Source organism: Antennarius striatus, chromosome 16, assembly GCF_040054535.1.
Source record: "Antennarius striatus isolate MH-2024 chromosome 16, ASM4005453v1, whole genome shotgun sequence".
Lineage (NCBI taxonomy): Eukaryota > Metazoa > Chordata > Actinopteri > Lophiiformes > Antennariidae > Antennarius > Antennarius striatus.
In genome coordinates this window covers 4,092,285-4,118,325 of record NC_090791.1, presented here as the reverse complement: position 1 = coordinate 4,118,325, position 26,041 = coordinate 4,092,285, and the positions used below count along the sequence as shown (strand labels likewise).

Sequence of the window (26,041 nt, the reverse complement as noted above, 5' to 3'; positions counted from 1 at the left end):
CTGCTGTTATTAAACTCTTGATGACGTCAGCGCTGCCAGTAACTCAGATGACTTCCAGTGTGGCTATTACGTCCTTATGTACGTCCTCCCTCCGCTGCTAATCAACACGCGGCCTACATTGTGGTCCGTCCGACGGGAGGGTGTCTTACACGGAATAGCAAGGTTACCACAGGACCAAACACTAACCTACTATAACGCCCCGCCTTATATATGTAAAAACTGTAATGGGATTGGATACAGTGGAGATAACGATTTCTATTGGTCGATAGAGATGTCAATCATATCAATTGTGGCGTTTGTGTGACTGGAAACCCTGCAATGTAGGAGGAACGGTGGGTTCTGCGAGAGGGTCTGAAAGTGGACAGTAGAGATTCTCGTGTTGGCAGGTTGACGATAGAACTAAGACCTTTTTACTGATATCCGTCACTTTTGTGTCTTAATTTAAAAAAAAATTGTTATTTTTATCGTCTTTGTTCAGAGTTACGTCTTTTTTTTCCCGGAGAAACTTTCCAGAGGAATAACAACTAGCTAGGTAAGTGACTATTGCGACTTCTGCTTTTAGCTATGCTAACATGAGTCCATTTTAATGTGTTTTCCATGACGTTTCATTTTGATGCACTATCAGTTGTTGTGCTAGCTGTTCTTGCTGGATGCTATTACATAAGTTATTAAATTATTACTACGTTGTACCCGCAGGCCTTCACCGTCCTGCTTGGTCCTGATGCGAATTGAAAGTTATCTTGATCCATTTTAGTTCCTGTTTAGTGGTCAGTTAACGTTAAATAAGACTCTAAAGGTGTAAACATGAGATGAAAACCCGGATTCAAACTTGACTGGCATTATATTTCAATGGCGAAATTCCTGTAAGTGTTTCTTTCCTTCCCTCCATTGTCACGCCCATCTCCATCCCATCACAACACGTCGGCCACCTGGAATTACTATCTTTAAATTTGAATAAAATCTGTCCAGATATGATAGGATCTTGTTTTTGAGGTGCATGATGTTTTTAAATTGTAGATGTATTTATAATGTATTAATAATGTGTTGCATCGGGCTTCTGCACCATTGACGTCATTTTTATGTCTCTCCCTCACTGATGACGTAAATACCGCTGTGACTGTTTGTCACCTGTCTTTAGTAGACATCACACCTGTGATTGTTGCTTCTGACCTTGTCAAGGAAGTAATTCCTGGAATATTGGTGCACGATTGAGAGGAATCAGATTGTACTATAACAGTCACTGGTGCCACATGACTGCAGATTTGAGAAAATTGGACAAACCCCATTCCTCTGCTTGGACTGGTAAATTCTTGTAGTGCTTTGCTTTAATACTGAGAAAAGAGCATCTTTAAAGACTCCTGTGTCTGGTGTGTGTGAGATCCAGAAGTTCTAGATGAGTTTTTGATGTAAAAGCTTGCCTCACAAATGATTTGATTTAGTTTGTGGCATAATTATTTTCTTGCTTATTGATAAGTGTACACACTGGGCGTGTTGTGACGGGCGGAGGGACTACACCATATGTCAGAGCCATTGTGCCACCTGACGTCGGTGTCTGTAATTCAATGCGATACATAGAAAGGTGTGATGAAGTGACTGGAAGTGGGTCATATAACAAAAGTTCCTTGGTGCCCAGAAGTTTGAAAACTAAACCTACTAAGCCTTTTGGGTTTTCCCTGTCCTTGTTCAGTTTGGCCTCTTAATACTGTATATTTGAGAAATGTAACACTAACCTAAAATACTTCCAAACCCGGTTAACCTGTAAATAGAACCTCAGTAATACACAGTAATATGATGCAAAAAGCAAAATATTTCCCATACTATTATGTCTTTACTGTGATCCTGTTTCCTCCTGGTCAGAAATTCTCACCATTGCAGATGCACAGTTTTTTTTCTGTCAGTAAATGCGAAACATAGGATGACAGGAAAACCATGATCTTGGCTGTACAAATTCAGTTGAACCTTCCATTAAAAAAAAAACAGCTTGACGATGTCAGTGAGACTGGTGCTCTGTCTGTATTCTTGTGGCTTCCTTGGGAAACCGGCTGGGTGTCGGTGAAACTCAACATGCATACATGTTTTGTTTCGGATTCCTTTAAAATCAACCACATATAGAAGCATCAGCAGTTAGTTGGGTGTCGTTTTCGAGACTAAGCTATCCACGTTTGCATTGTTGGACGTTGGTTTGGTTGTCATCTGTACCGCAGTGTTCATTTGAAATTTTTCAAATGTCAGCAGCTCTGCCTTTGATATCTGTATTCTATATTGTAGCTCCGGGAAACACAAGGTAGAATTAAGCCTCTTGTCAGAAAAATATCTGATTCTTCCAGGGATCAAAGCTATACGAAGCTTATTTTCTTTTGTCTCTATTCTTCCTAGCACTTTGCACAGCACAGTATTGCGTAAGTAATTCCACAGCTAAGTACTTCTACACTGATTTTGACTTTAGATGACAATGGAACATTTTAACACTAACGTTGGAGGAATTAACTGCTGGCTTCACTGAGTGTCTGGCTATTGTTAGACATCTACAGCCCTGATAGGAAACAGTGTAGTCTGCTCTTCATAAGACGAGGAACAACCGTAGTTGTATAATTAAGTTTGAAGGAAAGTTCAAGCTGCTTTAAGCACCTCAGGAAATGAAGAAGAGGGGGATGAAAAAGTAACATGGGTGATAAAACCTTTCATTCATACATCAAATAGCTGGATGAGGAAGTGCAGGTTACAGTCAGGACAAACCTTGACCAGTGATCATCAGTTTTTTCCTGCCTTTTTGACGTGAGAACTGTACCTGCTGGTGGTGGCGCAGTGTTCGACTGAGCAGGAAGTCGCTTTGCTGATGAAGATGCAGTCATTCGTCTCTTCCTCTCTCAATCGGTCCTGTGAATGTCTGTGCAGGAGCTGTGTGTCAGGATGGCCCAGTGGAACCAGTTACAGCAGCTGGAGACCAGGTATCTGGAGCAGCTCTACCACCTGTACAGCGACAGCTTCCCCATGGAGCTCCGGCAGTTCCTCGCCCCGTGGATCGAGAGTCAGGACTGGTGAGGATCCATTGATTGACTGGTTTTTGTGATCAGAGTGTGTTTTATTTTTCCTGTATGATGTCGTATGCCTTCACTAAAGCAGGCGCCGTGTCTGTTGTGATGCAGCGGCTGACGGTGTTTGCTTTTGTCATGCCATCTGTTGTTTTCTCTGCCATAAAGTTCTTGCTGGATGATTCAGCGATCTTTGCCAGTTGTAGTTTATTGCCAGGTTGGGTCGCTCGCTGTGTACCGCTGACTCACAAACCTGGCAACCCATTCTTTTAGCAACACTCACCTTTTCCAACCCAAACCACCCGCATATAATGGAAATATGATCCATACGTGATCTTTAACTCTCTGGCTTCCAATTACATCTATTGATGTCAATTGCATTTTTAAATGGGAAGCTCTACAGTCTGGTAGAGCTTGTCAGTGAAAATCAGGCTTCTAATCATGGAATTTAGCATCATGACGACTGTTCCAGTTACAAAACGGAGGATGGAGAATAAGTGGAACACGGAGAAGTTGTAACAGCTTAGGATGAAACAAAGATTTCGTATGTCAGCGCACACTCATGAGTGAACACTATATTGCTCTGAGGCATCTTACTATCGGTCAAGAACTGAAAGCAAACACAGATAAATATCACTTCACCAGTACAAAACACAGGATGTTTGGGTGTGATGCAAGAATAGGGTCATAATTATTCTGTACATTTTTTTCTGAAATTCTGTGTTGCACAATTTAAGTATGTGTTATCACCAGAAAGTGTGTCTAATTATAAATATTAGCATTTTAATGAAAAAAAAAAAAGTAAATGAAAAGCATAAAGGTGTGTATTTCAACATTGGTATTCCCAAAGAAAGCCTACATTTGCTGCTCAGACACATGGACTGGACTACAGAAATCATGGGACCCCATCTGCTCTCACAAGGAACTACAAATCAATACCAATAATCAATGTCGGTCATCTTCCATTCTCCTTTTCCAGGGCTTATGCTGCCAATAAGGAGTCCCACGCCACATTGGTGTTCCACAACCTCTTGGGGGAAATAGACCAGCAGTACAGCCGTTTCCTGCAGGAGAACAACGTGCTCTACCAACATAACCTGCGCAGGATCAAGCAGCACCTGCAGAGCAAATACCTGGAGAAGCCGATGGACATCGCCCGCATCGTGGCCCGCTGTCTGTGGGAGGAGCAACGGCTGCTGCAGTCCGCCACCTCCGCCGCTCAGGTAGAGACGATCGACTCAGAGTCGGCTGTATCTCAAATCTCTTTGAGTCTCACCCGTTTTAATCAGAGCTGTGATGTCAATAAATGTTTTATTTTCCTGCAGGACGGACAGGCAGCCCATCCCACTGGGACCGTCGTGACAGAGAAGCAGCAGATCCTGGAGCACAACCTTCAGGACATCAGGAAGCGGGTGCAGGTTAGTTTTCACAGATTAAGTGTTTGAATGCAGCATAAATAATCCACACTGTTTCAGTCATTAACGTGTAACTCAACGTCTGTTTTCCTTCAGGACATGGAGCAGAAGATGAAAATGCTGGAGAATTTGCAAGACGACTTTGATTTCAATTACAAGACATTGAAAAGCCAAGGAGGTATTTTCTCGTCTTTTAGCAGCTGTATTAAACTTCCAGTTGTGCACGTATGAACCGATTAATATGAAATAAATCAATGATATATTTTACCTCTGTTTAGAGTTGTCTCAGGACCTAAATGGAAATAGCCAGGCAGCTGCTGCCAGACAGAAGATGGCTCAGCTGGAGCAGATGCTGAGCGCCCTGGACCAGCTGAGGAGGGTGAGCATCTGCCATTTATTATGTTTTTATTCATGTCAGCAACACATGAGAAAAGATTTTAATGAGCACAAACTCAAAGTGAAATCAAGAAGACAATTCTTGTGAAACAAGAAAAGAGTATCCAGAACAGGATGTGACTCAGATTTAATGTCCGCTGTCTTTATTTTATCTTGTAGCAAATTGTGACGGAGATGGGCGGCTTGCTGACGGCCATGGATTACGTCCAGAAGAATCTGACAGATGAAGAACTGGCGGACTGGAAGAGAAGGCAGCAGATCGCCTGTATTGGAGGCCCACCAAATATCTGTCTGGACCGCCTCGAAACATGGTAACTAAGAAGTAAATTGTTTGAAAAGTATATTCCTAAATGCCACCATCGGGGTTATTTAGAGTCACGTTTCATCGGGATGATAAACGTCCGCTGGTGTTCTCTGTCATAACCAGGATCACATCTTTGGCTGAGTCTCAGCTCCAGATCCGTCAGCAGATCAAGAAACTGGAGGAGTTGCAGCAGAAGGTGTCCTACAAAGGAGACCCCATCATCCAGCACCGGCCCGCTCTGGAGGAGAAAATTGTGGACTTATTCAGGAACCTGATGAAGAGGTACGGCCCAGATGTTGAAATGAAATAAAGGAGGAAACCTACAGCAGCACATCATCAGCATAAGGCCTTATGTTATCATCATGTTTTCCGTATTTGCTTTCTGAAACACGATCCAATCTGTTTCCTAGTGCGTTTGTGGTGGAAAGACAGCCTTGTATGCCCATGCATCCCGACAGGCCTCTGGTGATAAAGACAGGAGTGCAGTTCACAAACAAAGTCAGGTATGATTCAGGATGGAAATGCTATTTGAATCCAACAGGTGGATCATTTTACAATGTAATGATTTTCTTTTGTGTTTTCAGATTATTGGTTAAGTTTCCTGAACTTAATTACCAGCTGAAAATTAAAGTGTGCATCGACAAGTGAGTGTTTTTCCTCTTTGATCAGTAAGAATTTTAAGCAAAAATGACTCCTTTGCTGATTTTTAAGTGTTTGTTCTTCAGGGAATCTGGAGATGTGGCTGCGATTCGAGGGTAAGACTCCTGACACCCGAGTATTCATATGCAGTCTACTAGTTGTTCTAAAGAAGGAGTATCATTCCAGTTTGTTTCTTGATTTAAAAATTATTTTTTTTTAATTTTTTTTTTTTTAGGTCGCGAAAGTTCAACATCCTGGGTACCAACACAAAAGTTATGAACATGGAGGAGTCAAACAACGGCAGCCTGTCAGCAGAGTTTAAACACTTGGTAAGTTATAGAAGCCAAACTCTTGAAGGTGTTGAAGTGTCTTTGATGAAGGCCGTCTGTGGAGTGCTGACTTCCTGTTTGTTACAGACCCTAAGAGAACAGAGGTGTGGAAACGGTGGCAGGACCAATAGCGACGTAAGTACTGTTGGGTGGATGGGTGCCTGTCCAATATGTGTAAAAGTGCTGAGCTTTGTTTCATCTTACGTAATAAACCAACTTCTTGATCTTTCGTACAAATACACAACGGATCTTCTTCCTTTCAGGCCTCTCTGATCGTCACCGAGGAGCTCCATCTCATCACGTTTGAGACTGAAGTCTATCACCAAGGCCTGAAGATCGACCTGGAGGTCAGAGTCTTTTCTCTGTGTCCTGATTCTTCATTCTGTGGTTCAGGTTTCATTTAACTGCAGAATGAAACTGGATAAAAACATTTTTCTGAGCTGTCGGCGACGCTTACAAAGAAAATCACTCAGCAAATGAGTCATCGCATTTGTCTTCTTCCTGAATGAATTTAAACCTCCTACATTGCTGCTATTTGCCTGACATAAGTTACTCCACTTTTGGGTAATGACTCTGAAAATTTCCACAGTTTGATTCTTACAACTTTCCCCTTTGAACACAAAAATACCAGACAATTCAGCTGCAAAATATCACGCTAATGCCATAACAATAAAGTCGTTTATTTGTGTTCATGCATTTTTTATTTCCGCTAACCTCCCACGCACTTCGCAGCTTTCACCTGGAGGCGTGTGAGTCAGATTAGAACAGTGTCTTTTTTTCATTGCCGCCATTTGATTTCAGCATGTTAAATTATTATCGTAGCTCTCTCTCACGTTCAACCTGCGTGTTGTGGGTCGGGATCGGACGATGGGAATGGCTTTAACACCAGAATATCTAAAAATAGCATCTTGCCTTCTGGGCGAAAGAGCAGTTGAAATGAGAGTCTGTCCTGAGCAAATTGAGTTATGAGACGCTGGAAGACAAGCGGGATTTTGATTAAATCGACACACCGGATTAAATGAGCATAGACAGACCTCAACCTCGTAAAAGAGTGGAGAATATTGTTCAAAATGTTTTGTCGTTTTTTATTTTTTGTTTGCAGACTCACTCCCTGCCCGTCGTCGTCATTTCCAACATCTGCCAGATGCCCAATGCCTGGGCGTCCATTCTGTGGTACAACATGCTCACCAACCACCCAAAGGTGAGACAGCGCCCTCTAGTGGGACTGGGTTGAACTCCACATAATGGCTGACGCTAATTAAAAAAACGTTGGTTGGGTTTTTTTTCCCGTACAGAATGTGAACTTCTTCACCAAACCTCCAGTCGGGACGTGGGACCAGGTGGCCGAGGTGCTGAGCTGGCAGTTTTCTTCCACCACCAAGAGAGGATTGACCATCGAACAGCTCACCACGCTGGCGGAGAAATTACTAGGTGAGGTGCAAAAACCAAAATAAGTACCCATAAAACACCAACCTTCGCGGAGTTTAATTCTGAACCCGTCCATTCAGGGCCGTGTGTCAACTACTCCGGCTGTCAGATCACTTGGGCCAAGTTCTGCAAGGTACTTCAGTGACCTTTTACCCTCTTGCCACTTCTGCCACCTCTGTATTGCTCCAGTTGGACTTATTCATTTCCTTCCTCTTTGCAGGAAAACATGTCTGGTAAAGGCTTTTCCTTCTGGGTGTGGCTGGACAACATCATCGACCTGGTGAAGAAGTATATCCTGGCGCTGTGGAACGAAGGGTGAGGGGTTGTCTTTTGTCTTTTAAGCCGCGTTTGGCATCACAGACACCGGTCCGACAGGCGAGAAGTTTTAAATAGAGCCGCTATTTTGAAGCTCAGCATCTGTTAATGTGACTTCCTGTTGCTTTTCTTGCAGGTACATCATGGGATTCATCAGTAAGGAGAGGGAGAGGGCGCTTCTTTGTCCGAAACCTCCCGGAACTTTCCTGCTGCGCTTCAGTGAGAGCAGTAAAGAAGGGGGGATTACGTTCACGTGGGTGGAGAAGGACATCAGCGGTAAGGATTTTCTTTTCTCTCCTTTATTTTACCTGATTTACTGAAGTTTTTGTGACACCGTCCTCCATCGAATGCTGATAGGAAAGACCCAGATCCAGTCAGTGGAGCCGTACACCAAGCAGCAGCTCAGCAACATGTCTTTTGCCGACATCATCATGGGCTACAAGATCATGGACGCCACCAACATCCTGGTGTCGCCTCTGGTTTACCTCTACCCTGAAATCCCCAAAGAGGAAGCTTTCGGGAAGTACTGCCGACCCGAAGCGGCCCCTGAACCCGAGATCGGGGGAGACCCCACGAGCAGTAAGTCGTAGACGACACACACACACCAATGTGGATGTATGCTGGGGGGTTTTTTTTGGGTGCTTTAATAACATCTTTTTTCCTCTGGCAGCGATTCAGCCGTACCTGAAGACAAAGTTCATCTGCGTTACCCCGTAAGTATCCACACCTCTTCCATTTATGTCATCACTGCACGAAGATCCCGAAACGACCCGCAACCGGCGCTCTTTTTAGCCGTTATGATGAGCTGTTAATTTCTGTTCCGATGAAGACGAGGAGTTTTCTCTGAATTGTCCCGCTTCCTTTTTTTTTTAGTTTATTTTTGGCGTTAGTGTTAATAAATTTTCAAATAGAGAAGAAAGCTGCTTTCACTTTCACCGTAAATGAACCGCTGCCTCATTCAGACCCGATGATGTTAAGACCCTAGTTCAGTTGAGATGCACCTGAAAAACTGTGAAGGTGAGCAGATGTAGCTTCTCAGCAGCTGCAGATGACTAAAAATAGAAATTTAAAAGTAATCAAGTTAGCAAAAAAAAAAAAGTATTTTATATATTCAAAGTACTGTTTTTAGGAATATGAAAATATCATCTGAACTCTACAAATACAGGGCATCTGGAATGAGCGTGATATTATGGGATGGACTGACGTCACCAGTTTGATGGCTTTGTGAGCTTTGCTCAGTGAGACCCTTACCTGTCTCCGTAGGTGTCCCTCCGTGTTCATGGACTTGCCGGACAGCGAGCTGCTTGGGAACGGATTCCCGGGGTAGGCTCGCAGGCGGGGGGGGGGGGGGGGGAAGTGGCATGTAGGGCTGTGTGTGCGTCCCCTCACTTTGTGTCTCCGTGTCACCACCACCACTTCATCCTGATCCAAAGATCCCGGGAGCGTCTTCCCGCATCACCAGGCTTTCATTTGAGGACAGAAATGTCATGTGTGACTCGCAGACTTCTGTGTTCAGTCCTCAAACAAATCCATTTATATGGATTCAACAGTCTAAAGCACTAAGTCGTGTCATCAGTGATGATAATTCCATATTGATCCATCATTCACAAGTAGACAGACCAGACAGAAGTCACGTCAGCTTTGAATGAAAACAACTTTATGCTTCTTTTGAGCCCGAACAGTGGCCTGCGCAATCCCCTTAATTCACTGTCCTAACAAGCGTCATCTCATTGGCTGACGTCACTGTGTGTGGGTGTGGTTAGCAGTACTTCAACCACTAATGTGGCATGCTCCAAATCCGTCTGTCCCTGTTTCACCCGTCCCTAAACATCAGTTCATTAACACACATCTGTCTGCTGTGTCTCTCACCTGGACATGACTTTGCACACCGGACTGAATGCTGACTCATGTCTGTGATCATTTACTAAACAATGCAGCAGTTCGTGAAGACGAACGCACTTTCATAGGTGGATCACCACGTTTGATAGAGTTGAGACGACAAAGACGTCGTCATGTTTGTCCACTTTGCGCATTCGTCACATGAAAGCGTGTTCCTTTTTTGTTTTGTTTTTTTCGTTTTTTTTCTCACAGCTCAAACAGCGGCAACACCAGCGATTTGTTCCCCATGTCGCCTCGCACCCTCGACTCCCTGATGCACAACGAACCCGAAGCGACCCCGGGACATATGGGTGAGTCGGTCGCCACAAAAACTGGTTTGATCCTAATGTGAAGTCAGACTTACAAAAGTCAGAGTTAGCTGATGTTAAAGGTTTTGTTCGTTTTTTTTCCGCAGATTCGCTCACGTTGGACATGGACGTAGCATCGCCAATGTGAAGAGGTTCTGGTTTTCTTCGTCATGCTTCTTTCTCTGTTGGGATCGGTTATCATGTTGTGATAAAGGACTCTTCCTCCCTCCTGTTCATATGTAAAATCACCACTTGGACTCACATATAGGGACTCTGAAAGAAGAAGAAAAAAAAAAACATTTTAAACATCCACCTCTAGCTTTCAGGGTGTGACCGATACTGTCCCGTTCTTTCCCAGCTTCACAGACGTTTGCAGTTTCGGTATGTGGAATAGTATTTTTTGAAAACATGGTATTTTTTTGAGTTACTTATTTTATAAACAGGTAATTTGAAAATGGTAATTAACGTGTTATTTTCTTTGAACGAGAAAACGTATCGGAGTAATTGTTGTATAAGCTATGTATAAGCAGTCATTATGCATTTAATAGTGTGTGTTTTTTAAAAAGTGTTGTGTCAGTTTTAACCCTCGCTAAATGTAATGTGAGACGTGCCCCCCCCCCACCTAAATAGTTTTTTCTTCTCAGTAGAATTTGAATTGTTAAAATCTAGTGGAGATAAGAAAAGCTTGATAATTTGAGAATCTTTGAGGTGGTTTGCTCCTTGATGTTTTCCTTCCTTCTCGTTCTGTTGTGGTAAATTCTGTAACATTTCACCTGCTCTGATTACAGTATTTGTCGCTCTTACTTAATCCTGTAATTTTAATCACGTGAATGGCACTTATTGTTGAAATTTGCAGTTTTAATTGTTTCTTTATTGTTGCATTCACCTGACACGATCGGATGTGTAAAATAAAACCTCTTATCAGCAGTTTATTTTAACACAAACCTGTCATCAACCTAAGCCGAATGAGTTTAGGGCAAACTACAACTGAAATGAAATGATAAAAAGATTTCTGTAAAATACACTGTAATTATTCATTATGTGATAGAAGGCAATAAAAATAAATGAGCCCTAAATACAGTCTGAACATTGTTTTAGCACAAACGATGGATGTCTATCGTGGTAATGATCAAATCAGTGGCACCAGGCCACCATATTGATACTATTGCATGTTAGATCTTGCATCCGATGCTCTGTTTTTAAAGTATCATGTTGTTTGTTAATTGATTTGCAACCATCAGAGATGAGGAAGCGTATATGAAAGGAGTTTAGCATCAATCTCAAGAAGATTCAAACACCGCCTGTCTAACGTTCTAAGGTTTGCCTGCATAATAAGCTTTACTCCCTCCTGCATGACTTACATTTAAAAGGAAATGAACACTGACTGGTTGGAGGAGATGAGTGGGTGTGGAGATGAACAGCCATTACTGTCAGCAGCTGCTGACTCAGCTGTCTGAGGAGGCAACCGTCACTCTGCACTTCAGACCTGCAGCCTATCAATCAGAGGAATCGATGGAACCCCAACAGGCTGCACTGTGGTAAACCCTCCCGGCTGGTGGTGGCTGTGTGGGGGGAGAACCTGCTGGTGTAGACGCTGACGTATAGAAAGAGATGGTATTTATGTTTATTTATTGTTTCTGCAGACTCTAAACTCTACCAAACAACTTAAATTTCATTTTGTGAATAGTTGTTATGTATATAAGTAAATTATGCTTGTCTACACAAAGTTTTCACTTTAAAAATTGTATGTTAACTAGTAGCACCTTTAAAGTACTGAATTTTCAAATTTATGTGATGTATTTGAGTATATATATATATATATATATATATATATATATATATATATATATATATATATTTATTTATTTATTTTTTAAACTTGTACAAGAAATTCTACTATTAGTACTAGTGCTACCACTGCCTGTTAAATTTGTATATGTTAAAATGCTTGTGTTTGATTATTTATTTTAGTTTATTCTAAGAGTGGAGAAGACACGCTGAATCTGAACTCACCATATAAAGTTGAGTCAATCTTAATCAGAATACTTCTACAAATTAAAAAAAAAATATAGATTTAAGACATTTTTCCATCTCTTTCACATTTTTTCAGAAACCCACTCTGTTTAGTTTGTTGGCCGTGTCTCTATTCTCGGACCGTGTCTCTATTCTCGGACCGTGTCTCTATTCTCGGACCGTGTCTCTATTCTCGCGAGATTTGACGACAAACTCCGGACGGGACGCGTTTGCATTGCAGGTTTTGTGAGCAGCAGTTTAAAGCTAATCTGATCTCCTGTCTGCGTGGATCTGCAGCAGAGAGCAGCTTCGATTAAAAAGGAAATGATTCCGAGCGCTTGACCTGCTCTCATTTATTCATTATCAATAATTTCATGTATTTCATGTATTCACTGAGGGAAAGACAGGAGACAGAGCTGGAGGTAGCAGAGATGAAGATGCTGAGGTTCTCTCTGGGAGTGACCAGGAAGGATAGGATCAGGAATGAGTACATCAGAGGGACAGCACATGTTAGAGGTTTTGGAGATAAAGTCAGAGAGGCCAGACTGAGATGGTTTGGACATGTCCAAAGGAGAGATAGTGAATATATTGGTAGAAGGATGCTGAGTTTTGAACTGCCAGGCAGGAGGCCTTGAGGAAGACCAAAGAGGAGGTTTATGGATGTAGTGAAAGAGGACATGAAGGTAGTTGGTGTGAGAGAAGAGGATGCAGAAAACAGGGTTAGATGGAGGCAATTGATTCGCTGTGGCGACCCCTGAAGGGAAAAGCCGAAAGGAGAAGAATAATTTCATGTATGCATCATCATCATCATTATTAAAATTATTATTACTGAAAAACAAAAGTCACCCAGCATCTTTAATTTCATCACTACCACTGACAAAAAAAAAAGTAGATATTAATTAATCCTCATCTGAAAAATATTTATTTTCACTTTTACAGTTTGGGGCAAAGTTGTTGAAATAAAACAATTAAATTAAATTTTTAAAAAAAACAACAACACAAAAAAAACAACCAAAACAAAACAACAGCTGAAGTTTGCGCGGGACCGAACCCACCTCCGCCCGGACTAACATCGGTTTAAATCGACGATCACAAGCCACCGGAAGTGGGCGGTGTGTCAACGCGCGAGTTGGAGAGAGAGGGAGTGAGACAGAGTGAGATGGGGGGGTGGTGGTGGTGGTGGTGGGGGGGGGGCATTGAAGTGAGAGAAGTGTTCGGAGCGGACGTGTGACTGACGGACAGCCGCCCGCCGTGGGTTCGTCGCGCCTCCGCAGCCTCTCCCAACAGTTGATGAACGCAGCCCCGCGGCCGGAGACGCTTCCCCGGGGGTGAGTGCCGACACTTTCTCCGCGTCTTTCAGTGCGTGTTTGGTGGGAAACGTCCTCCGCGCGTCCCCGCAGACGGTCCGGTTACGAAAGACCGCTGACAGCGCTTAGTAAACAAACCGCAGCTCCTCCGTGTGTGGACGTTGCACGCAGAGAAAACACACACACACACACACACACACACACACACACACACACACACACACACACACACACACACACACACACACACACACACACACACACACACACACACACACACAAAAACGCACTCCGGTGCGCGTCATGACGCGCGTCTGGATCACTTTCTCCGTCTGGGGCCGAAGCAACAGGCTGGTCTCCGTGTTTTCTACCACCATCAGCGCGCCTGGGATGCCGTGTCCCGGGCTGACACGCGTGTTCTCACGCCGTGGGGGTGGGGGTGTGTGTGTGGGGGGGGCTGTCAAGCCAGACGGGTGTTACTTCTCGGACGCGTCGGTGGTTCTGTTAGTCCGGTGGAACGGGACCGGAACGATGACCCGAGGCGACACGCACCCACATCCACAGGCGTCGGCTGTCATAAGCGGTATTTAGCTGTTGTTGCCTTGGGTGAGATTTATTGGATAGATCAATTATTTATCATCTGTTTGCAATAACCTAATCAGTGATGGCTCGAATAGCCCGACGCGACAGATGTTCTCCAAATGCTTCTGCTGCAGTCTTTTATTTATTTATTGTGTTGTTTATTTATTCAGTCCCTTTAATTACAAACGTCCCCACGTTTTTTTTTTAATTAAATTTTATTTTATTTTAAAGCAGCGTGGGGTGATTCATAGCCAGACACCGGCATCCGGCAGAGATCCTGAGCCCATTCATCAATGACAAAGTCCTATAGGAATGTGTTTTTCTTGGTTTTACATGATGCAACCCCCCCCCCCCAAAAAAAACAACAAAAACTAACAAAAAAACAACAAAGATTTTCCGTTGACCACCAAAATGTCTGATGCTCATGCAGCTAAATTCTGTGCTGTGAATGATGGGGGGGAAATCCAAGCAGCTCTAATGTTATTGGTTTATATAAACAGATGATAAATCCATTTATTTTTGCTAATAAATCTTTAACTCATGTTGTTTTGAGTGAGTTTGTTTCCAACTAAACTAGTTGGAACGCTCCAGAGGCTGATAATGGTTTTAATAGGAGAGTTTGAAAAATGTCAGCTTGATGGAGTTTTTAATCCATCGACTTTGTTAGAGCGGTCCTGAGCTACTTTATTTAAGGTGTGATTTGTTGAAATCTATTTTTTACTTTGATACGGAATCTCGTACTTTGTCTGAACTTTACAGGAAATCGTTCCACCATATTTAAGACACCTATCCTGCAAGAAAATGTAAAAATAAAAAATATCCAAAACAGTAATAAAAACAAATAGAAACAGAAATATGTGTCAGAAATAAATTAAACAAAAGGAGCTCTGCAGTAAGTTATATCGAAACACTGATCAACCTGGCAACAGCTGGCAGAATAGACTTCCTGTTGTGTTAATTCGACCAATTGATATAAATCAAAACTCTGCAGGCTTGAACAACACAATGTTGTCTCACCAGGATGGATCTTAACCAGAAGACCACATCAAAATTTACATTTCCACTTATGTGATAAAGTCAAACGGGCGATGATAAAGACACGACAGGGAATTCCTGGAGTGGATTTCCAGGGTAAAGTAGTTATTTTGTAATGTCAATTAATTTGGCACGATAGGAACGCCAAGTAGGGTAATGCTATCAGACAACATCATCATCCTGGTTGTTCTCTGCCCTGGCCGCAATTATCCACCAGCTGATGATCTGTATCTGCTCACTCGTAAGCGGGACCGTATCTTCTGTCAGAGGCCTGATGAGAATCACTAAAAGAGCTCTTATGTTAGGACAGTGTTTTCTAATGGTTCTTAAACACTAAAAGGTCTCTATCATTGCAACACTAGAGCTGTACACACACATGCGCACGAATGCTGCCGGTTTAGACTCAGAATACGCCTTGAGAAACAGAATAAATATCTCTCTTATCAAACATGTGGGCTACTAAAGGCCAGTTGGCTTTGTCTGTGACCCATTGTTACGTTCCAACAGTGGTCATTGTGATCAGGTTAAGTTAAGGTCTCCTCAACTCGTTCATGTTGAACGCTGGATGTTTTCTCTGTATTTTAACTCGTCAATACGCTCCGAAAAAGGTTCATTAAAGGTCAAAATGAAGCTGAAATCAAACCCGTGACTGAATCAGTCGCCGCGACTCAAAGCCCTGGTGTTTGTCCTTACAAACACAAGTTAAATGTCACTGGTGCTCTGATGTTCCCTGGCATTTCTGAGAATATTGTGCAGCGTGTGTTTTTATGCAGATTAGCCTGATATGACTTCTTTATCAGGGGTCGTCTTCCCAATAAGACTCTATCTGTTCTCTTTGGCACGAACCTGCAGAATGTCTTCTGTCTGAGTCCGCCAGTCGAGCTCGTGTTGACTTGTGCGTCTTATGTCCTCGGATCGTGGCTGCAGAGAATTTCATGTTGAGATCATGTCCTCGGCTTCTGCGAGTCTTTTGCGTGAAGAAGATGAGGAAGAGGGAGGATGTACATAGTCGCTTTGCAGATGCCCTAGCAATTTTGGGATTTGGACGGGCTTAGCAATACAGTAGTACTACAGTAGTGCTGCAGTAGTTGATTAAAAAAAAAAAATCAATATCGATTACGCCGATGATTCACAATCTCTCATTTTATGGCTGCAGTATTCTCCGTTTTCTGTCTTTTGAAATCGGATGCTGTTGATGTCGGATAAAGCAACGTTTTAAAATTCAGCTTTCTAGAGGAAGACTCAAGACTCTTCCTTCTCCATTCTTCTTCCACCTTCTCCTGTGTCGTCACGTCTTTAACCTCAATCAATAAAACACTTCAGTCGAGCTTTGACGCCTTTTTACGTTCAACCTTGTTTACATGATTGACATCTAGTTGAGTTACTCCCTTGGCTTTTGCATGGGAAGGGAGGATTTTGGAAAGGAGTGTGTTTTGGGCTGTCTCTGGAGTCTGGCATGCTATTCAGGCATGAGCTGGCTGGCACATGGTGTCCCTGACAGAAAGACCTGAGGGGGGGGGGGGCAATGGCGGGTGGGGTGGGGGGAGATGGGGTAATCCAGTGTTCCGCTACTCTGTGTGGTCAAAGCATGGCCTGTCCTTAAGGTTGTTTGTTCACACCTATTTTTACCACCTGTTGTCTTACAAGTGCAGGATGGAAAAGCAAATACAGACAACTTTGAAGTGTAAGTAGGGCGCGTGCGGTCGGTGTTATTCAGGGAGGGGCTTATTCTGAACTCTAACATCATGAGTGTCTGGAATCGAGCCAATCAGAGCGATTGATCTGTCTGCACCACGAGCCAAAAGGTGCTTGAACGACAGTCAGGACAGTCTGAACGGAGGAAGAGGCAAATAATAAAAGTAAAGAGACGGCGATAATTTTATCACCTTCTGTGAATCTTGGGTGAAATTTTTATGCAGAAAGTTTAACGTGAAAAATTGAACATCAGTAATGAAAGACGACCGAGAGCTGAGAGGAGATTTAGAGAGAAAGAGAAACACATTGGAGGGGAAGTGATAAGGAAGCATGTGGTGACATGCACCCTAACCTCCCCCCTTTCAGTTAGGCTAACGCTAATCCACTGGTCATGTGACCCTGAGCTTTTAGCCAGGTCTAGGCCAGAAGCGCTGCGATTCCATCTGTCGGGTAGCGTTGCTGATTGTTGGCATCCAGAGAGCGGACTCCTGTTCCATGATCGCTGCTCCAGACGCGACTCAAATTTAGACGCCATCAGCTGGTTGCTTGTGTAACGTCTTAGCAGCAGTTGGTCTGCGTGTCGGTGGTTTTCCCATGATTCTTTGTTACATGGATTTCATTGAGCACCTCTTCCTGCCAGTGCAGCGATGGAGTGGGAGGACAGTGAACCCTCGCAGGCACCGTGCGACCATGACTAGGCCTCCCTTGTGTTATTATCTCAGTAGCACAAACAATAGGCAGAGCACTTGGAGGCAAGTTTATTTCAAGGCTGGTGAAGGAGGTCACAAATCAGGGGAGGAAAATACACTCAGCTTGAATTCCCATTAGTGTCTTTAAGTGTGCCGCTCTTTTTGTTACTGAGATTTCAAATTGTGTTAGTATGGCGGACAGAGGTCAGGGCAGAAGGGGCTCCCATGACTGGTCTGGAGTAATCGTTTTATCGCTTTATCCTTTAAAAAAAAAAAGTTTTTTATTTACACAACATCTTTTCCCCAAACTGGAGTCGCCAAGCAGAACAGAACCACAGCGATACCAGAGTGATAAAAATGACATTATACATTAAAAATAAACATTTCGCTTGGTTAATATATGAAGAGGTTGAAGGATTTACTTCTTTTCTTGCCGTTCAATGAAGCACCTTCAGTTTTTGGACCATTTAATTAATCCAAAGATGGTTGTTAAAGCATGAATTACCACATTTATTTGACATTACATGGACTAAATGATGACTTGCCCAATAACCTGCTTATTAACTCATGATGACGATGACCACCGGGTGCAGCTGCATTAGTTGGCGCCTTCCCAGTTAGTATTTCAGTAGAGACGCAGGGTGAAAGCCAGCCAGGGGTGACAGGGAGGTTCCTTTTTTTCTTCTTCTCTTTCCCAAGGAATTGGAGGAACCTGAATGAGAAAATGAAAATTACTTTTTCCTCCTCGCTCCAAAAGTGGCGTCATTGTGCTCTGTCAGCATATATCTCAACCTCCAGCTGAACCACGAAGAGCTGGAACAAGACGAAAAGTCTTCAGGTGTGATGATCGCTCTGTTTGCGGGACAGTTTTCACTAAATCCTGTTAAACAGTTTATTATGTTTTTCACTCCAGTGCTATTTACACTGTAGGCTGTGACCTTATGTAGGATGACCTGGTGACCCACTTCTGTAGCTGGTCGCTATGGGAGCGTCTGGGAAGCTGATCTGACCATATGCACAAGTCGTGTAAGACTGAAACTATAAATTAGCTCAATGTGAAGTGAAGAATTCGAGCAGTGAGAAAGGAGAAAAGAAACTGGACTGACTTGTCCTCAAATGCTCCGTCTGTTTCCACGTAGGCTGTTGCAAGGGTTGAGGAATGGGACAACCAAATGACTTCGCTGGAGCTTTCCATTACAGGATGTCAGCTAGCTTGTGGTGTCACTTCATGTGCTCTGAATTTGATCTTCTTTTTTTTTTTTTTTTTTTTTGCTCAAATTACAAATTTAGTCATTTTTTTCCCCTCTGCTCTTCGTTTTTCTTTTTTATAACTAGTGCATGATGCAAAATTAGGGAGGGTCCCGGGTTGACCTGGCACGAGTTCGCAACAGAAGCAGGAGCTTAAGCGGACTATCTGCTGATAGTCTTTTACTTGGACGTCCATTCCAAAGCTGCAATTCGTAAATTTTCGCCAAAAACAGTGGCCTGACCCTGCCCTCGTCTTCAATCACTTTAACACCCAGACACATTAGTTTAATGATGTGTGTCCCCAGCCAACCTAGTAGCTAGTAGAACAAAGCAGAACAACCATGATCGGAAGCAACCCAACAAAAATGCTAGTTTTCTCTCGGCCACAGGGCGGAATGACAGTTTCCCTTTCTCGATCTGTTTGACGGGTCTTGGCGAACGCAGCTCTTACTCGTGAGAATATGACTCCGATCGTTGTAACGCAAGATGCCAAGACACCACAGATAAGAGATCCAAAAGATATGCAACCGGGAATCGCCCAGGTAACTGGCAGCCAACATTTATAGCATCGCATGTGGGTGACTGGTCAATAGATCCTTTATGATACCACAGTTATGAAACCTGATTGAGATTATAATTGTTGTATAATGTGACTTGGATGTTGCGACAGCTACAGATCTGTAGTAAAAACACTCACACTGCTATAAACTATTACAATATTTACAGGCACTTGGAGTTTTTTAGCCATGTGTCGCAGGCCTCTGTCACACTATGAGCTCTTAGGAGTTTTATGCTTGGCTACCATTAATTTAAAGCAGTAGCCCACCCCCCCTTTATGCAGCGCTAATGGGATCCACAGAAAGCGAGTTGGCGAGATGCTAGAGTAGGACGGGAGGTTGTGATGTTTTTGACTTTTCATAGACCCAAACTGGGACATTTTAAAAGCAGCTAGTAGCATTAAGTACCCAAGAAGGCATTGAATTGAGGACCAACAGAGGACAGGACCAACCACCAAGTCTCGTATGGTAATTTGTCCAAAACCCAAAGTGGAATTTTTGAACAAATGGCCACAATCCCAAACAAATTTTAATTCTTATTCTATATTTCTAATTTTCATAAGAGAATTGAAGCTTTAATCTACTGAATCTGGATGTGAATTAGGGGACTCGAACGACCTCTTCAAACACCATTTCTGTTAGACTTACCTGTGTTTTATTCAGCAGGATGAGTGGGAGTTGATGCTCCTGCCACTGCTACGTTCAAGCCTATTACGGGCTTAGAACAAATGACAGAGATTGAGAACCCAATGGAAAACTCAGTAATAAATAAATAACTGAGTGCATGGAGAGATGGTGGATAACGACAGGCCGAGGTGAGAGATTGTGCACTGAAACAAACCTGAAGAGATAGGCGGGTAAGCTCGGTTGTTTGTGCTGCTATTATTTACGACCCCAGTTGGAGTGAATGTGTTTGTGCATGTTTTTGTGACAAATATGCATCTATTGTGATCAACTGGATTTAGGTCAGGGATCCTCCTTTGTGTCTGGGGCCAAAACAGATAACATCTGTGAAAGATTACCGCAAGGAGCGTTTGATTAAAATATGATCGAGATTCCAGGTTATTGGTCTTCGTTTCTAACTTATATTTTCTGTATAGGAGTAGAAATTGGTCTGGGTGATCAAACACAAACATTTTTGCATTTTCTCCTCATGTGTTTTTAGACAAATTCTCCCTATTTGTGTCTTAGTCGTTCTTAGAGACAAAGATAAAGAAAAGTCAGACATGTAGATCCGTGGCGCTGTTATCCCGAACTGATCCTGTGAGCTCATCTTTGCCCATGGCGGTGTCGACCTAATAAGGCTCGACATCACTGTGCCACTCCCACAACCAAACAACAAAACTTTATTAGCGTTCTCCAAACAGAGAAAACAACCGATCATTGTTAATGACCCATATTTAATCCCTGTCGAGATTTCAAGCCTGCGGGCGTCTGTTATATCTGTCTACCCCTTTAAGTTTAGTTGCCGCAATGTGAATAAATTTCATGCAGATTTAAATATACACTGCTGTGTTGCACATTGTTTGTACTTTAAAGCTCATTTCTTTCATCCTCATATTTTCTGCTGTCCCAGCTGTGAATGATGGCTGATTTGAAACAGTCCAAAAAGTTAGGTCAGTTTGTAAAATCTACCGTAATTAAAAACAGAATGCAGCCATCTGCAGGCGAACACTGTCGTCATATCCTTATTGTAGGCAAGCATTAAAGTGATGAAACGTACCACATCCTTATCTTTCATGCTCTGCCACAATATTTTCCCAATCAACCTGTTTACCTAAAGGGAGTTTTTTGTAGTTTTCCACAACTTTCCCAGGCTTGTGCTGCTCTTGTCCCAACTTGTTTAAAAGATGTTGTAGGCTGTAAATTCAGAATAAGAGTGTAACTGACCGGTGGAAAAGAAATACGTCGGATAGGGACACACCAACCACAATTACTATAATAAAAGAAAGATTTTTTAATGCTAGAGTATATGCAGGCATCATTCAGGGAAGAATAACATTTACAATACATCAGTGTGTTGAAAAAGAAAGGGAGAGGAGCCCAAAAAGGTCCATCATGAGCCCAAACATTATTAATGTGAGGCCTGTTTGACTGCTGGACTGTTAGCAGATTTTGGAATGAAGATCGCTGCATTTTCCAAATTTTAGAGCTTTTTTACCCCTTGGCAATGGAATTATCACCACTCGTTGGAGGAATGGGGTTGAGGAGTTGGGGAAATGTAGCAGCATTATGCATTGCCAGACTGAAAAAGCAAAATAATACAGCAAATTCACATAAATGCAGGTAAAATGAGGATATTATGTCTTGTGGGGAAAGCAGAGGAGGGAGTGTTAGGGTGGAGGCGCTCTGTTACTTCAGTGTCTACGTTAGGCTTATCCAGATAATCCCTGTGCCACTACCATAATCACCTAGATGCTCCCAGGCAGACATCACCATGAGGTTGATGCCTTTGTTTCCCAGAGATGAATGGCCTTCCTCCTTGGTCTTCAGTCATTCAATATCAAAGAAACATTGCTCTGATATTCAAATTATTGGTTAATCAGGTCTCCATGCTCTGTGTGGGCCCAATATTTAGAAAAGAAAACCAATCAGACTGGGTTCATGCAAATGTGGTGCAGTTTTTTAGGCCGACATGAGCTAAAATCTTGCTGGAGGATAGAAAACAAGTGTTAACTGTGTCCTCCCAACCATTACCTCATTATTGTATTATTTTTTTTCTTGAGGCAAAGTTTTGTCCATTGCTACAACAACTTTATCAATCATGTTGATGACCTTACACAGCTGCGTTTCATTGCTATTTCATGTATGAGAATCTCGTCCAGGGTACGTGTGGGAGATCTGGAAGACGATAATCTGTGGAGAGTCAAGTTGTAAAACTGGTTAAGGTTTTAAAACTCTTGCAGTGTGAGCCCAGAATTAGCAAATTTTAATATCCGCAAAGGAGAGCAGTGACTAAGAAATAGCTCTGTAAGATCCAGCACTCTCTGGCCCTTGTATAATTTAGTTTTATTCACCATTGAACATTTGATCCTGACTTTGACAGCCCTTTAGGCTCATAACATTCACCAGGGATCTCACACTTTTACCCTCACGGTGGTAGCAATAGCTGGTTGGCATCTGAACACCGTCGCAAACCTTTGTTTATGAATAAACGAAATAGCTGTTTCTGACTTTCACTGAGGCAGGATGTGTGTTGAAACTTTCCTACATATAGAAGTGATTGCTCAAGCCATTCAGGGGCTGGGGCTGTTGAGGTTTTAGTTGGAGTTCAAGCTGAATCCTCGTTAGCATTGTCAGATGAAAACAAATTCAAATGGGTTAATAGATGCCTGTCAAGCTTTAAGTAAAGCTAAATAAATTCGGGCTTTGTGAGTGAGGTGCATCAACAAGAAGTCTTTGTATTACCAAAGAAATGCATGGAAATTCAATGGTTTGGTAATAACTATCCTGTGTCTTGATCTTTGGCAGAGCTACTGCTTTATTTTTAAGCTCAGAAGCAATGATATAATAATAATAATAAGAATTCACGCTAATGAACAAGAAATTATTTTTAATTTTTTACCCTGAAAGAACTATTAACCATGTGAATGTGAATCTTTTTTCTTGTTGTCTTTGTTCAAGAAAATTGAAGATTTTTTTTCATGGAAATTTCATGGGTGCTGGAACAAGGACAGTCTAGTTGTGGCTGTTACAGTGACCAGAAACCAGATTCATTTTGGTCAGAAATATCACTCATATTTTGTAACAAGACATTTTTATTCCTAAATTCAGTTAATAATTTAATATTCCAGAATAGTTGCATACTATAAGGAAATTAAGCAGTCAGTGTTTACGAAACCCTCTCTTGTCTATCATGAAGGGGTGGTGGTGGTGGTGGTGTTGTAGCTTTGGGGAAAAGACCTCCTTGTGGCAAAGGTGGGGTTGACCTTTTACTGAAAGCACTGAGCTCGCCATGAAGGGAGGGGTGTCATGGTAAGAGCAGCAACAGTGCAATGGGGGGATGGGTGCAGAGCTCTGGTGACTGGGTTAGATACTGTGTGTGAGAAAATGCAGATATTTGACCTCTGACACATGACACACCAAGACGCTCAGAGGGCAGAGCATTGAAAAACCTGCCTACATCAGTCTTTACAGGAGTTCTGATACAGGGAAAATGAAAGAAGATACTAAATTCCCCAAGGGAAATAATAATTTAAGGTAAAATAATGCATATGTATGTAACAAACTTGAGCGCTATATTCCTATGATGGCTGACCGTCAATATTGTTGACAGGTTTGTTGTTCATAGCTAGATTTACATTTTTGAAAGTCCTTTCAGACATTGTGGATTTTTTTTTTGTGTTCACAGCTGCCAGCCATCAATATCTTCAGTCTGGATGATTGTGGTTTAAGGTTGGGTGAACAACTTCTCAATTTTTTAGGCTATGTGAGTTTTACCTCAGTTGGCACACAACTTGTAGGTTCATTGCTGTTAAGAATGGCTCTCTGCCTGAGCTTTTTTCTTTCTTTCTTACTGCCATGGCTTGAGAAAATCCAGAAGTCGGTCAAATTCCCTGTAAGAACCCGGGTTGAGAATAGGACTTCATCACCATGAAAAGAAGTGGAGTAGTTTTTTGATAGAGTCTTGAGGTTTTGTCCATTAGGCTAGCACAGTTGGGGTTGCGTATTCACCCAGGAGTCTTTTCAAAAGATTTTAGTGTACTTTTAGTCACCAAATAAGTTGTTTTCATGTCAATAGAAGACCAAGCAATAACGGAAATTTTCTGTTTTTGGGTGAAAAGGTTGTGATCTCAACCGACCCTTAACTCGCACACTGGGGCAGTTGTTTAGGCAGTTGTTTGCTGGGTTTGTTTATTGTAAATAAACAAAGACGGCATAGAGAAGGATCTTCACTGCTATGCTTATGTCATTGCTGTTTCTGAAGAACTTGTGGTTATTTCACGATTAGTAGAGTTATTGGAAATCAATGGGCAATAGATATCTAGTAAATTCGGCAACTGTTTGACGTAGATGCTCTAAATTTGTAGATACGTGATTAATAGTCACAACTACTCTCTTTTCATGTGGGGTTCCGCAGGACCCAATCCTTGGGTCTTCCGGTCTTAGTTTTGCCCCTCAGCTATGTTATTTTGCTTCTTGTGACCTAAAGATCGTGACTCACATAATTAACTCTGGTTCATCTGAGAAAATACCAGCAATCTGGATTCCATGTAATGTGCGTTGCTGATACTGAGGAATTGATTTTTCTGATTTGCACAGACAAGACCGAGCTGCTCTCATGACAAAATTTCCAATGATATCAGTAGATGAAGGAAGTTATTTTTGATCAGTACCTTGACTTCGGTCACATTTCAGTCTTGTTCAATCATAGTCCACACCAAAGACCCGAAAAATACATTTGAAACCCCTCATCCACACCTTCATCTCCTAGAATAGACGACTGTAAATCACCGTTTGCCTGCTGAAATGATGTTAGCAGTTGCCCATCTACAGTTGGCTCAGAATGCAGAATGACATGAATGACATATCACCCCAATCCTGGTCAAATTACTTTGGCTTCCCAGCCAGTTGCAGAGTTCATGCCAATGTTATATTGATTGCTTAAAAATCGTTGCCTGGTCCGGTTTCAATTCGCATTTCCTAATCCCTTAAAATTTAATGAGACCCCCACAGATTGGATAATCAAATGCTCCCCTTGAAATTAGACAAGTTGAATAAGTACTTTCATCTTAAAACTTCTGATCTCCATATTTTGATGTCAACCCAAATGTTAGGATGTGATTTGTTTTATTGCTTGAGGAAATTGCTTTAGTTTTATTATTATATGTTATTGTGTAATATTCTAAAACACCTTGCACTATCTCTCTGTCATGATGGATGAAAATCGTGGACACAGTCCTGCATTCTTAGCTTGTGTGTCGAATCATCAAGCCTGAGAAAGGACAGGAAATTACCTGAGTGTTGTGTCATGAGATGAAATATTCAAATACCTGTGTGTCTACAGTATTTTAACAAAGGAGTGTGTGACAGTTGTAGCCTGAAAACCAAACCCAGTTGTCAGTTGGTTTTTTAGTTTGTTGAACACAGTGGAGAATTAAAAGAAGCGCAACCTGTCAGGGAAGTTGTTGTTTGACCAGTCCATTGCTGTTGCAGCAATACATTACCCTTATTTGCCTTGTCACCAGCCCTGCAGGCATGGAATAAATACATCCACAAAACCTCTTCTTCCAAAGTGACGTGTCTTTTGCTGCTAGCATAGAGGTCACACAGATTGAGTCTGCATGACTACGAGAGGAAATGGACAAGAGCATGAGCCATTATGATAAGGGTTAATAGAGTTAGGGCATTCAAGCAACAAATGAATTAGGTGCAACTTTGAATAAAATGATTCGAGCTAACCTTATTAAAGTTAGGCTAATGAATCAAGTCACATGTAAATGTCAAGCCATTGGGTTCTGGGATGGCTAAATAAGCAGCACGCTCTTTATTCCGGCCGATGAAAAACATCGATTCGACTGCCAGGACGCCCTTTATGGATGTGAGCTCACGCAGCGTCCAGTCGACTCCTCTCAAGTCCTCACGCAGCAGGACAGCTGAGTCCACACCAGCTGGGGGTGTGCGGCAAGATCCTCTTACTGTACATCTACATTGGCTGTTTGCTACTAGTGTCGAGTCAAGGTGGGTGAGGGGGGTGGGGGGGTTACTCGGTGAGGCAGAAACCGATGTTATTCTGCAGAGAAGAAGTGACAGGAATGGTCTGAAAGATTAAGTATGTGCATGAGATTAGGAAGACGCTCCCTCGTGGTTTTTTTGGAGAGCTCGACCAAGCAGTTGGCCGACCTCCTGATAAACAAAGTGTCCGTGGAAA

General features: G+C 42.4%; 2 protein-coding genes across 6 annotated transcripts in view; both read left to right on the top strand.

The window, feature by feature from the left end:
* The first annotated feature begins 315 nt into the window (after positions 1 to 315).
* stat3 (signal transducer and activator of transcription 3 (acute-phase response factor)) lies at positions 316 to 11,120 on the top strand. 2 transcript variants are annotated; one of them, XM_068335817.1, is made up of 24 exons: positions 316 to 532; positions 2,896 to 3,038; positions 4,012 to 4,255; positions 4,358 to 4,450; positions 4,544 to 4,625; positions 4,726 to 4,826; positions 5,003 to 5,154; positions 5,271 to 5,429; positions 5,558 to 5,650; positions 5,732 to 5,791; positions 5,873 to 5,902; positions 6,022 to 6,115; positions 6,203 to 6,250; positions 6,379 to 6,462; positions 7,218 to 7,316; positions 7,411 to 7,546; positions 7,624 to 7,676; positions 7,764 to 7,858; positions 7,995 to 8,134; positions 8,216 to 8,437; positions 8,529 to 8,571; positions 9,122 to 9,181; positions 9,950 to 10,047; positions 10,152 to 11,120. In XM_068335817.1, the coding sequence occupies exons 2-24, from the start codon at positions 2,911 to 2,913 to the stop codon at positions 10,190 to 10,192; spliced, it is 2,355 nt and encodes a 784-aa protein (XP_068191918.1). In that variant the 5' UTR covers positions 316 to 532; positions 2,896 to 2,910; the 3' UTR covers positions 10,193 to 11,120. The 2 variants fall into 2 exon arrangements, with proteins under 2 accessions (XP_068191918.1, XP_068191919.1); XM_068335818.1 differs by lacking the exon at positions 9,122 to 9,181.
* A 54-nt stretch (positions 11,121 to 11,174) lies between these two features.
* LOC137609074 (signal transducer and activator of transcription 5B-like) overlaps positions 11,175 to 26,041 on the top strand; it is a 40,003-nt gene continuing 25,136 nt past the window's right edge. For 2 of the 4 annotated variants that reach the window (XM_068335814.1, XM_068335815.1), the window contains exon 1: positions 13,247 to 13,385. Coding sequence is in view for 1 of the 4 variants with exons in the window: in XM_068335811.1 (XP_068191912.1) it covers positions 13,348 to 13,385 (38 nt within the window). In the remaining 3 variants the exon portion in view is untranslated. Of the gene's footprint in view, positions 11,659 to 13,246; positions 13,386 to 26,041 lie in introns of those variants that run through there. The other 2 variants (XM_068335816.1, XM_068335811.1) reach the window with 2 other exon arrangements.